General features: G+C 49.0%; 1 protein-coding gene across 2 annotated transcripts in view; it reads left to right on the forward strand.

The window, feature by feature from the left end:
* The first annotated feature begins 1,633 nt into the window (after positions 1 to 1,633).
* The window catches only part of dusp3a (dual specificity phosphatase 3a), a 64,104-nt gene continuing 52,531 nt past the window's right edge, over positions 1,634 to 13,206 (forward strand). The window contains exon 1 of one of the 2 annotated variants that reach the window (XM_072487252.1): positions 1,634 to 1,972. In XM_072487252.1, coding sequence (XP_072343353.1) covers positions 1,851 to 1,972 — 122 coding nt within the window. In that variant the 5' untranslated portion in view covers positions 1,634 to 1,850. The remainder of the gene's footprint in view (positions 1,973 to 13,206) is intronic. The other variant, XM_072487253.1, reaches the window with a different exon arrangement.

Consider the following 13,206-nt stretch of genomic DNA (forward strand, 5'->3'; position numbering starts at 1 on the left):
AGACAAGTGAAAGCTTAAAAATGAGGGCGACACGATGGCGCAGTGGTTAGCACTGCTGCCTCATAGCGCTGAGGACCCGGGTTCTATCCCGGCCCCGGGTCATTGTCCGTGTGGAGTTTGCACATTCTCCCTGTGGCTGCGTTGGTCTCACCCCACAACCCAAAAAGAGGGAGATTTAGCAGTTTGGATCAGAAATTGGCTAGCTGGAAGAAGACAAAGGGTGGTGGTTGATGGGAAATGTTCAGACTGGAGTCCAGTTACTAGTGGTGTACCACAAGGATCTGTTTTGGGGCCACTGCTGTTTGTCATTTTTATAAATGACCTGGAGGAGGGTGTACAAGGATGGGTGAGTAAATTTGCAGATGACACTAAAGTCGGTGGAGTTGTGGACAGTGCGGAAGGATGTTACAAGTTACAGAGGGACATAGATAAGCTGCAGCGCTGGGCTGAGAGGTGGCAAATGGAGTTTAATGCAGAAAAGTGTGAGGTGATTAATTTTGGAAGGAATAACAGGAAGACCGAGTACTGGGCTAATGGTAAGATTCTTGGCAGTGTGGATGAGCAGAGAGATCTCGGTGTCCATGTACATAGATCCCTGAAAGTTGCCACCCAGGTTGAGAGGGTTGTTAAGAAGGCGTACGGTGTGTTAGCTTTTATTGGTAGAGGGATTGAGTTTCGGAGCCATGAGGTCATGTTGCAGCTGTACAAAAGTCTGGTGCAGCCGCATTTGGAGTATTGCGTGCAATTCTGGTCGCCGCATTGTAGGAAGGATGTGGAAGCATTGGAAAGGGTGCAGAGGAGATTTACCAGAATGTTGCCTGGTATGGAGGGACGATCTTATGAGGAAAGGCTGAGGGACTTGAGGCTGTTTTCGTTAGAGAGAAGAAAGTTAAGAGGTGACTTAATTGAGGCATACAAGATGATCAGAGGATTGGATAGGGTGGACAGTGGGAGCCTTTTTCCTCGGATGGTGATGTCTAGCACGAGGAGACATAGCTTTAAATTGAGGGGAGATAGATATAAGACAGATGTCAGAGGTAGGTTCTTTACTCAAGAGTAGTAAGGGCGTGGAATGCCCTGCCTGCAACAGTTGTGGACTCGCCAACACTAAGGGCATTCAAATGGTCATTGGATAGACATATGGGCGATAAGGGAATAGTGTAGATGGGCTTTAGAGTGGTTTCACAGGTCGGCGCAACATCGAGGGCCGAAGGGCCTGTACTGCGCTGTAATGTCCTATGTTCTATGTTCTGCGTAGGTGAATTGGCCACGTTAAATTGCCCCTTAATTGGGAAAAAATATAATTGAGTACTCTAAATGTATTAGAGGGAAAAAAAGCTGAAAAACACACCTGCTGCCCTAGAACATATATCATAGATAAAATAAATCCTCTTCAATATGATGTCCTCACCGTCTGCCCCAACATTTCACTTGGTGTCCCACACTCCAAAGTTTGAGCAGGGGCGGAGAGTGAGCAACAACTGTTGAGGGACTGATTGAGTGGGGAGGAGAATGTCTGGTGATCAGTGTTGCAGATTCCCCCCCCCCCCCCCCCCCCAACTCTGGAATGGATACATTCCTGATGATTGGTATGTGAGGCCCGTGTCTGTGTGAGTGCCAGGGTGACTGCCGACTGGCGGAGAAGGGTGTTGTTGCCGTGTGCCTGCCAACAGCTGATCTGCCTCTGGAGACTTTCTTCCTCCTCCCTCCCCCCTTCCTTCTTCCCGACAATCTGCCTTTCCTGTCAACGGGAGATGCGGGAACTTTAACGTCGGCAGCGAGCAGAAGCAACATTTCTAAACACCCCGCTGCCTCCTCTCTGTCTCTCAGACCCGCCGCAGACACGGACCATGTCAGAGCACCGCTTGATGGTGGAGGAACTCAACGAGCTCTTGGCGAACGACAGCGGCTTCTACAGCCTCCCATCCCAGCACTGCAATGAAGTTTACTCCAGGATCTATGTAGGCAATGCGTAAGTGTAGCAATTACAGTTTGCTCCATACCAAAAGCCAGACGCCTGTTGTGAAATCTCTTCTGAGCAAATCGATTGTAGGTTTATCTGATCTTGGCAGTGAGCGGCTATACCTTTAATCATGCTTGAGTGGATTTACTAATGTGTTCCAAACAATATTTTTAACCTGTCAGATTTTAGTTCCTTATCCCGCAACAATTATTTCATATATGGATGTTGCCATTCTTTTAAAATAGTATTGACTAAAAAGATACAAGTGACCTTTTTGACTGGATAATCAAGTTTCTGTTTATCCCTGAGATACAGAGGCATGTTTACTGGAGGCAAATTGCGCAGAACGTTTTAGTTTGCATCCTGCCCCTGTTGCTACCCAGAAACTGTAGTCAGGGACTGGACTTTTCTGTGGAGCTTTTCCTGCAGCAGGTGTAAGGGTGCTTTAACAGCCCACCTGGGGCCTAATGCAAAGATCCGATTGCCACACTGAAATATATTCGCAATAAAAAATGTATGTGTGCAATAAAGCACAGATTTGTCTGCATTGAAAGCTGTCAGGCCCTTATTCAAGTGAGTGATAAAAACTTAAGCTGAGGTCTCGGGTTGAGGGAGCGAGGACGCCCACTGCTGATCACTGGGCAGTGACCCTCCTGAAAAATGTACAAGTGTGAATCTGAGGTGAAGGTAGGATTGAGCTCTGGGCAGCACGGTGGCGCAGTGGTTAGCACCGCTGCGTCACGGCGCCGAGGACCCGGGTTCGATCCGTGGGGAATTTGCACATTCTCCCCGTGTCTCTGTGGGTTTCACCCCCACAACCCAAATATTAAGGGCAGCATGGTAGCACACGTGGCTAGCACCGTGGCTTCACAGCGCCAGGATCCCAGGTTCGATTCCCCGCTGGGTCACTGTCTGTGTGGAGTCTGCACGTTCTCCCCGTGTCTGCGTGGGTTTCCTCCGGGTGCTCAGATTTCTTCCCACAGTCCAAAGATGTGCAGGTTAGGTGGATTGGTCATGATAAATTGTCCTTAGAGACCAAAATAAAGATAGGAGGGGTTATTGGGTTCCGGGGATAGGGTGGAAGTGAGGACTTAAGTGGGTCGGTGCAGACTTGATGGGCTGAATGGCCTACTTCTGCACTGTATGTTCTATGTTCTCTGTGCAGGGTAGGTAGATTGGTCACGCTAAATTGCCCCTTAATTGGATTTTTTTTAAAAAAGGATTGAACTTGGCTGGTATATCCATCACAATCAAATAGCCTACCCATTAAAATTAATATCTGCCTTTTGAAGAGTGCCCACTTTGGTGGGATAACAGCTGTATATACCATCTTCAGATGAAGTGGTAAGAAAACTGGTACAGAACTTTTAAGTTAAATGATAATTAATTTTACCGTGCACCTACCAGAGGTTGATCCTTCATACAACTTTTGGATGTGCAATGAAGGGGTTATATTGACTTGTGAAATTGTCCCCTAATATCAAAGCACCACAGGACTGGCATCATTTGTTGCACTCACAGCCTTTCCATGTGCTGAGCTCCTAATCTCAGCTACACTACTACTACTCACCGAATCACAATGTTCAGTGCCACACTGAGGCTAGACAGCTAGAGAAAGGACCATCCTTGGTTGACCTTGGGTGAGGACCTGGCAGTAGGGTGTCCAATGTTTGCCTGATAATGGTGTGTCAAAAGAAAACCCAATGAACAACCCCAGCAACATGGCTCTGGATTGTACAGTCCAAAGTATTTTTTTGTTACCTTTATTTTAAACCGTTTCTGAAAAAGAACTCTGACATTTCTAGACATTTTAAGTAGTTGTTTGTCTCTTCTCAAAGTAAGGTCTGATAAAGTAGTGTCTCCCAGTGACAGGTTAGAGGTAGTAAATACAGGTTCTGCAGTTTTCTGAAAGAGTGGAAAAGCCTACGTTAGGAATCTGGATAATTTGTTTCCTACCCTTAAATAGTTCTGAATTTGTCACTTTTAATTTAAGTTAAATTTAAATTAAACATTTTATGTTTAAATTGTTATGGCCAGAGGTTCTGGGAGTTTTGATGATGTAATATTTTTAAAGATATGGAGCAATAAAATTCCAGTTAGGTCCAGGTGGAATCCCAAATTAAAACCCTATGGTACAAGGTCCTAAAGGGTTACATGAGGAGGATTGGTTGCATAAACTTGTTTCGTGCTGAAAGTAAAAGGTTGAGATACAGTGAACTGAAATCTTTAGAATGATAAAGGCATTTAATTGAAAGGGTAGAAATGTTTCCTCTGAGTAGGGTAATCTAGAACAAGAGGGCTTAATAATATTAGAGCTAGTTAGCTAGAGTTTAGGGGTGAAATCAGAAAGCATGTTTTCATGCAGAGGATACAAAAAAAACCTTCCTCTTCAAAAGGCTACGGCTGCTGGGTCAAAGCCCTGGAACTCCCTCCCTAACAGCACTCTGGGGTGTACCTACGCCCCAGGGGCTCCAGCAGTTCCAGAAGGCATCACACTACCACCTTCTCAAGGGCAACTACGGATGGGCAATAAATGCTGGCCTAACCATCAATGCCTACATCCCATAAATCAATAAAGAAAAAAAATAAAAATTTCAAGATGGAGACTGATGGATCTTTATTAGGTAAGGATATTGTGAACTATGGAACAAAGGTGGGTGAATGGAGTTGAGTCATGAATTAATTGAATAGTGAAACAAGGGGGGGTTGTGGACATTCTTACCTTCCTTCATTCCTGCAAATCCATTCCTTGGTCCTTTGGAGTTTAGACCGCACTGTGTACTCAAAGGAGATTTATGGTCATTTCAACTGACACTATTCCCAACTATTATAAAGTGATCTGCATCTGCCCATTTACTATAGTAGCTGCTAGTTTACCCTTATTTCCCAGATTAATGCTTTGAAAATGCCAATATGGTGTAGTATGCAGATGAGCTGCAGACATTTCCATTCATTCTGAATCTACCTATTTCATTCTGTTAGATTCTACGAGATCCCCTCTCACTCTTCTAAACTCCAAGGAACTCCATGGGGTGGCACAGCGGCACAGTGGTTAGAACTGCTGCCTCACAGCTCCAGGGTCTTGGGTTCAATTCCAGCCTCGGGTGACTGTCTGTGTGGGGTTTGCACTTTCTCCCCGTGCCTGCGTGGGTTTCCTCCGGGTGCTCCGGATTCCTCCCACAGTCCAAAGATGTGCAGGTTAGGTGGATTGGTCATGCTAAATTGCCCCTTAGTGTCCAAAAGGTTGGGTTTGATTATTGGGTTACGTGGCCTTAAGTGGGGTGCTCTTTCCAAGGGCTGTGTGGTGCTCTTTGTGTTGCTAATTTTAGGATGGTTGGCGTAGTGTTCGCAAAGACCACAAAATAGCTTTAAATTGAACAAAGCTATAAATTTATTAACACTACTTAATTGGATTCGAACTTACTCCTGTATAATACATAGTTGATAATAAACATATAATCTCCACTCATCTGCTACTAATCTCCACACTATTACATTAACTATGATCTGCTCTCACTCACTATCTTTCCTTCAGTCTGTTCTCCAGCTTTCTCCTCAACCTCTCCCCACAAGGCTTAGCATCAATGTCTTATATAGTTGTGCACCTAGCTCCCTCTTGTGGTTGATTTAGACATTACATTAACCCTTGCAATTCTTTGCATTTCTGATAATGTCACAGGCGGTTGCAAACTCGATGGGCCGAATGGCCGCCTTGTGCACTGTAAATTCTATGATATGATTCTATGAATCCCTACAGTGCAGAAGGAGGGATTCAGCCTATCAAGTCTGCACCGGCCCTACTCCCGAGCATCGATTGCTGGCTCCCTGGTCTGCCATCTTCATTCAGCAACTGGAATTCAGCCTCAGCAGAGAACCCAACTTCTGACTGGACAATTCCCACCACTTGTGACTGGGTAGCTGTTCCCGCCAGCCAGGGTCTTCAGAAAATGGCCTGAAAGGCAGGACCAGGCTGGAAAACCGCCACACTGTTTGGTGACAGGAAATTGTGAGACCTTAAACCTGGTGTGGCCACAACTACACACAGTATTGAAAGTGTGGGCTGACCTGATTGTGATAAAATTTTATCAACAATTTGATTTCTACTGCTTTGCTGCGAAGTTTAACATTTTGTAGACTTGTTGCTTGATACTCTATAGTGCCTTGACATTTTTGAGTGAAGCCTACTAAGGCTCCTTGCACTCTTTTAACATCCTCATTAGCTAGTTGAAGATGTGCCACTGATTTAATTGTCCAGCCGTAGAGCCACAGAATTCCTGCAGTGCATAAGGATACCATTCAGCTCATCGTGTCTGCACCTCCCCTCTGAAAGAGCACCCGACGTAGGCCCACTCCCTCGCCCTATCCCCATAACCCCACCTAACCTGCATATCTTTGGACACTAAGAGGCAATTAATTATGGCCAATCCACCTAACCTGCATAAGTGTGGGAGGAAACCGGAGCACCCAGAGGATATTCACGCAGACACGAGGAGAAAGTGGAAACGCCACACAGTCACCCAAGGCCGGAATTGAACCCGGGTCCCTCGCGCTGTGAGGCAGCAGTGCTAACCACTATTCCACCATGCCACCTTTTTAACATTTGACATTTTAACATATAAAACAATAAAGAGCCAATTTCACGTTTCTATATTGTATGCGCCTGCCATCCCAATCCCAGATAATTATTACTGTAGAAGGGACAACAATGACTAATATAAATTAATAATTTATTAAGACATGAGAAAATGATTGTTGCTAATAATTGTTGCAGTGAGCTCATGGTACCTTTATTTAATTTTGGATATTGTAAAGGTAAAACAGCTGAATGCTGAAGACCAGCCAAACTGTGGACACATTGCATTTTTATCTTAGCTGTAAGCAGAGATTTACTATATTGGGTAGTCTGCTGGAGGTAAAAATAGGCCAAAAAATACTTACGTTTGCAAATTTTGTCTCCGCACTTATCCAATAATTATGACTCATCAGGAAAAGCCAGTTTGAAATATATGGACAGTGCAATCAGACCAAGATTAAAAGGCAGCATCCAGAACTCTACAGCAGAAACATTAATCATAGTTGGCTTATTAGCTTCTCCATTGCCCTTCCTTTCCTCATACTTTGTTGTGTCCCATATCATCCTGATGCATGAGTTAGTCAAGGGCAGGATGCGATCGAAGGAGCAAGGTTTGTTTGAAAATGCCTCTGCCTCTGATAAAGTACTGAAGTATAGGCTGGGTTGTCTAACAAACTCTGTACAGAAATAATTCTGTAAGTAAACACCGGGTTCGATCATGATGCAGTTATGTTGATACAGTAATTTGAATGACATACAATTGTGCATTGGGGGACTTGATGACATATGTATGTGTAGTTAAAGGTGGTAGAACAAATAGCACACTCCACTCGTATAGCAACTGGAAAACACAATCATGGATCTGAGGGATCCTCCTTGCAGTATGGTTAGGTGTCAGAGAAAGAGGATTCCTTTAAGCTTGGGAGCATAATTGATCAAGAAATGAGTCCTGTGGCTTGGTGCTTCCATACTCTAGACACAATGACCTTTTCTGATGTAATATTTGCCAATCCTTTTTGTGATGAACGGTTACTGTAACACTGTACCCTTGCCATCATGTAAGGTGATGTCCCCTTTAAGACCGGGCTTGGAACCCTGGGGCCCTGCCCATCTGGGAGCCATTTATAAGGGCCCGCCTTGTGGGCGGCGCCTCTGTTAGCACACGTCACGGCACCAGACTAGTACTTAGCTTATTAAAGCCTTCTTTATCGTTTACACTCTAAGTGTCGTTATTGAGGGTACCACAATTTAATAAGCTAAACTACATCAGGGTGGACGCAGGCCTAAAACCAGAGAAACTCAACCTGGAAGCACAGACACCGGAGGCAAAGGAAAATTTTAAATACTGACTCCGATGCTTCGAGGCCTACCTGGACTCCTCAAAGACTCCCATCCTGGGCCCACGCAAGCTGCGTCTACTCCACGCCCGGGTGACTCACAGAATCTCCGCCATGCTCGAAAAGACAACGACTTATGAAGAGGCGGTCAAGCTACTCCGCAAGTGGTTCGTCAAACCCATCAACGAGGCGCACGCCAGGCATCTGCTCTCTACCTGCCGGCAGCGCTCGGGGGAATACATCCGGCAGTGGCAGCTCGAAAACGGGGCAAAAGACCTCCAGGACACGCTAACGCTCGTCTCCTCACTGGAGGTGGGCCGACATAATTTGTGTACGTACTCCGCGGATTCTGCAAGCCCCCCCCCCCCCCCCCCACCGGACTTCCTCAGACTCAACCATGTTACAGGCCTGCGCCATGCGGTGACCCGCTCATCATGGGGGCACACCGTGCTACCTCTGTGAGCAGGGTCAGCACCCACGCCCACGCTGCCCAGTCCGCTCCGCGATCTGCAGCGACTGCAGGAAGAAGGGGCATTTTGAGAGGGTCTGCCTGGCCAGGCCCAGGGGCCAGAAGAACAAAGAACAGCCGGCCCGAAAATCAGGTTCTCAGGCCCACAGGCTTCGCATTGCGGCTGCGCACTGACCCGACACGCCCCCTTCTGACGCGTCATCAGCCTCGTGCGAATCATGGGAGCGGCCATCTTGTCAGCGGGCATCTTCTCAACCCGACATGTGCAACCGACGACGGCGGCCATTTTAAGAGTCCGACTCGGCTGAGGACCCGGACTACCCGCGAGTGGGAGCGATCACCCTCGACCAAACTCGGCCAAAACATCTGCAAAATTCAATGATGAAGGTCCAAGTCAACGGGCGCGACACTGCATGCCTCTTCGACTCCGGGAGCACGGGGAGCTTTATCCATCCAGAAACGGTAAGGCGTGCTCCCTGCGCACCCATCCCGCGTCCCAAACCATAGCCCTCGCATCCTGGTCCCACTCGGTACAAATCAAGGGGTACTGTATCGAGGATCTCTCGATCCAGGGCGTCAAGTACACCCGTTTCAAATTTTATATCCTTCCCCACCTCTGTGCCCCCCTGCTGCTCGGACTGGATTTCCAGTGCAGCCACCGAAGCCTGACACTGAAGTTCAGCGGACCCTTGCCCCCCCTCACGGTGTGCTGCCTTGCGACACTGAAAGTCCGGGGATAAGAAACAGATGGTCGTGGATTATAGCCAGACCATAAACCGATTCACGCAGCTCGATGCGTACCCCCTTCCTCGCATCGCAGAAATGGTCAATCGGATCGCCCAATACCGAGTATTTTCCACGGCCGACCTCAAATCCGCCTACCACCAGCTCCCCATCCAACCAAAAGACCGCCCCTATACTGCCTTCGAAGCAACCGGCCGGCTCTTCCACTTCCTCAGGGTCCCCTTCTGCGTCACAAATGGGGTCTCCGTCTTTCAAAGGGCGATGGATCAAATGGTGGACCAGTATGGTTTGCGGGCTACATACCCGTACTTGGACAATGTCACCATCCGCGGCCATGACCAGCAGTACCATAACGCAAACCTCGAAAAGTTCCTCCAGACCGCCCGAACCCTTAACCTGACCTATAATGAGGAAAAATGCGTTTTCCACACAACCCGGCTAGCCATCCTCGGCTATGTCGTGGAAAACGGGGTTCTATGTCCCGACCCCGACCGCATGCGCCCCCTAAAGGAACTTCCCCTCCCCCGCAGCCTCAAGGCCCTCAAACGGTGCTTGGGGCTCTTCTCCTACTACGCCCAGTGGGTCCCCAAATATGCGGACAAAGCCCGCCCACTCATAAAGACCACCACATTTCCCCTCTCGGCTGAGGCTCGATTGGCCTTCAACCGCATCAAGGCCGATATCATAAAGGCCGCTATGCGCTCGGTGTACGAAACTATTCCCTTCCAGGTAGAGAGCGATGCGTCAGACATCGCCCTGGCTGCTACCCTCAATCAGGCAGGCAGACCAGTAGCGTTCTTCTCCCGGACCTTCACCGCCTCCGAGGTTCGACACTCTGCAGTCGAGAAGGAGGCACAAGCCATTGTGGAGGCTGTACAGCACTGGAGGCACTACCTAGCCGGTAGGAGGTTCACCCTCGTCACCGACCAACGGTCGGTCGCCTATATGTTTGATAATACGCAACGGGGCAAAATAAAAACGATAAAATTTTGAGGTGGAGGATCGACCTCTCCACCTACACGTACGATATCAAGTATCGGCCAGGGGAGCTCAACGAGCCCCCAGATGCCCTGTCCCGCGGCACATGCGCCAACGCGCAGGACGACCGCCTGCAAGCCAGCCACAATGACCTCTGCCACCCGGGGGTTACCCGGCTCGTCCACTTTATCAAGTCCCGCAACCTACCTTACTCAACCAAGGAGGTCAAGGCCATGACCAGGGCCTGCCAGTGCAAACCGCACTTCTACCGGCCAGACAAGGTTCGGCTCGTGAAGGCCTCGGGGCCCTTTGAGCGACTGAGCGTGTACTTCAAGGGGCCCCTCCCGTCCACCATCGTAATTTCCTCACCTATTTCCTCACCGTTATCGATGAGTTCTCCCGCTTCCCATTCGCCATTCCCTGCCCCGACATGACCTCAGCCACCGTGATTAAGGCACTGCACAGCATCTTCACCCTGTTCGGTTTCCCCGCTTATATCCACAGTGACCGGGGTACATCATTCATGAGCGATGAACTGCGTCAGTATCTGCTCAGCAAAGGCATCGCCTCGAGCAGAACGACCAGTTATAACCCGCGGGGAAACGGGCAGGTGGAGAGGGAGAACGCGACCGTGTGGAAGGCTGTCCTTCTGGCCCTACGGTCGATAGGTCTCCCAACTACCCTCTGGAAGGAGGTCCTGCCCGATGCCCTACACTCCATTAGGTCACTCCTCTGCACGGCCACGAATGAGACCCCTCACAATCGATTGTTTGTCTTCCCCAGGAAGTCTACCTCCGGGGTCTCGCTTCCACCTTGGCTGACGGCTCCGGGACCTGTTCTTCTCCGGAGGCACACGAGGAGCCATTAAACGGACCCCCTGGTTGAGAAGGTCCGATTACTCCACGCCAACCCCAGTTACGCCTACGTCGAGTACCCCGACGGCAGGCAAGATACGGTTTCCCTCCGAGACCTGGCACCCGCTGGATCCACCACTACAGACGCCCCTTCCCGCACCGCTTCCCTGCAGGACCTGGCACCCCCTACAACACACACCCTCCAGGCCCCACTCCCCGTTGGTGAGCACCTACCGCGCGCGCCCCCTAGCGCCCCCTCTACACACCCCGCCGGTGCCGGCACCGCTATGCCCAGCCCCACCTATTCTCCCTGCGCCCCGTTCCCCTGCCCCGACCCGGACCAAGGCTCCGACCGCCGTGCTCCCGGACGTACCCTCAACCAAGGCGTCCGTGTCCGCCGCACCACCGCCCGAGCTGAGGAGGTCGATGAGGATAATCTGGCCACCGAGACGAATGGACTTATGATGGCACGTCACCCCCGCCGGACTCTTTTTTTTTAAACAGGGGGTGCATGTGATGAACGGTTACTGTAACACTGTACCCTTGTCATCATGTAAGGTGATGTCCCCTTTAAGACCGGGCTTGAAACCCTGGGGGACTCCGCCTCCGGCTCCGCCCATCTGGGAGCCGTATATAAGGGGCCACCTTGTGTGCGGCGCCTCTGTTAGCACACGTCTCGGCACCAGAGTAGTTCTTAGCTTATTAAAGCCTTCTTTACCTTTAACACTCTAAGCGTCGTTATTGAGGGTACCACACTTTTACTTTTATTTCCTTTATCTTTTCCCATTTTCCTGGATCTCTTCACATTTTGCACCATGTTACGTAAAATGAAAGTGAGTGCTGGGAATCTCGCAGCTACAGTTTAATATCCAAGACATTTCGCTCTGTCTTCTGCTGAAGAGTCGTATGGACTCGAAATGTTAACTCAGTTTTCTCGCCATACAGATGCTGTCAGACCTGCTGAGTTCTTCCAGCATTCTCTGTTCTTGTTTCATGATTCTAAATGATATCAGTCAGTGCTCCGGTTTACTCCTACAGTTCAAAGATGTGCAGGTCAAGTGGATTTGTCATAGTGTCCAAAACTTAGATGGGGTAGCTGGGCTACAGGGATCGGGAGGAGGTGTGGGCTTAGGTAGGGTGCTCTTTCAGGGGCCGGTGTCAGCTCGTTGGGCTGAATGGCCTCCTTCTGCACTGTACGTTCTATGATTCTATGGTGCTGTGCTGACGTCTGTGCCTGTGTCCTTTGGTGACCTGAATTCTGTTCCTCGCACCCTGTCAGAAAGTGCTTATGGCTTTCACTCAGCGACTCCTGGTTCCTGCCGGGGCTTACTGGATATGGGATTGCAGGAATGTGTTTCCCACCCTTCATTTAGCAGGCGGCTTTCACAGCGTGTTTCCCCATCCATCAGCCGAAGCAATCAAAGTGCCTGCTGATGCTCAGGGTAATGTCAGGCTGAAGTTAGTTAATTCGGCAAGTGGAGGAAACAATGTTCAAAAGGACAGAAACACAGCTCCCTAACTCCAGGCTGGTAAAATCTCTGAAAAACTGATGGCTTGTACCTAGAAATCATTCTGCCATGGTTTGCTGAGATGAAACTGGGTGACAGTGGCACAGTGGTTAGCACTGCTGCCTCAAAGCGCCAGAGGCCCGGGTTCATTTCCGGCCTGGGTGACTGGCTTTGTGGAGTTTCCACGTTCTCCCCGTGTCTACGTAGGGTTCCTCCGGGTGCTCCGTTTCCTCCCACTGATCAAAGATGTGCAGGTTGGGTGGATTGGCCATACTAAATTGCCCCTTAGTGTCCAAAAATGTGCTGGTTAGGTTGGATTACGGGGATAGGGTGGGGGAGTGGGCCTAAGTAGGGTGCTCTTTCAGAGGGTCGGTGTAGACTTAATGGGCCGAATGGCCTCCTTCTGCACTGTAGGGATCCTATGGTTCTATCCTATTTTGTAGTTCTAAGAGAAAGATTGTGCCTGAGGCTAGTTGACTCATTTTATATGTGGACCAACCCAGCAGCATTTGCAAGATTATTCAAGAAGATGTGACGTTGGTTGGTTCATTGTGAGCTTAATTATAGTAATTTTAGCCCGAGTTGGTGAAAGATTGCAGGTCGTACACATATATCTATACTTTATTACTGCAGCATACCTTGAATTAAGTAACCAAATGCAGTTGTATGAAGTACAGGAGTTGGGAGTATGGTGGGACTCATGTATGTATTTTTAACAATAATATGGCCCAAGGAAAATGTTACATCTGCCAGGATCACACAGAGCTAATTATAGAAATC

The sequence above is a fragment of the Scyliorhinus torazame genome, chromosome 21 (genome assembly GCF_047496885.1).
Source record: "Scyliorhinus torazame isolate Kashiwa2021f chromosome 21, sScyTor2.1, whole genome shotgun sequence".
NCBI classification, from domain to species: domain Eukaryota; kingdom Metazoa; phylum Chordata; class Chondrichthyes; order Carcharhiniformes; family Scyliorhinidae; genus Scyliorhinus; species Scyliorhinus torazame.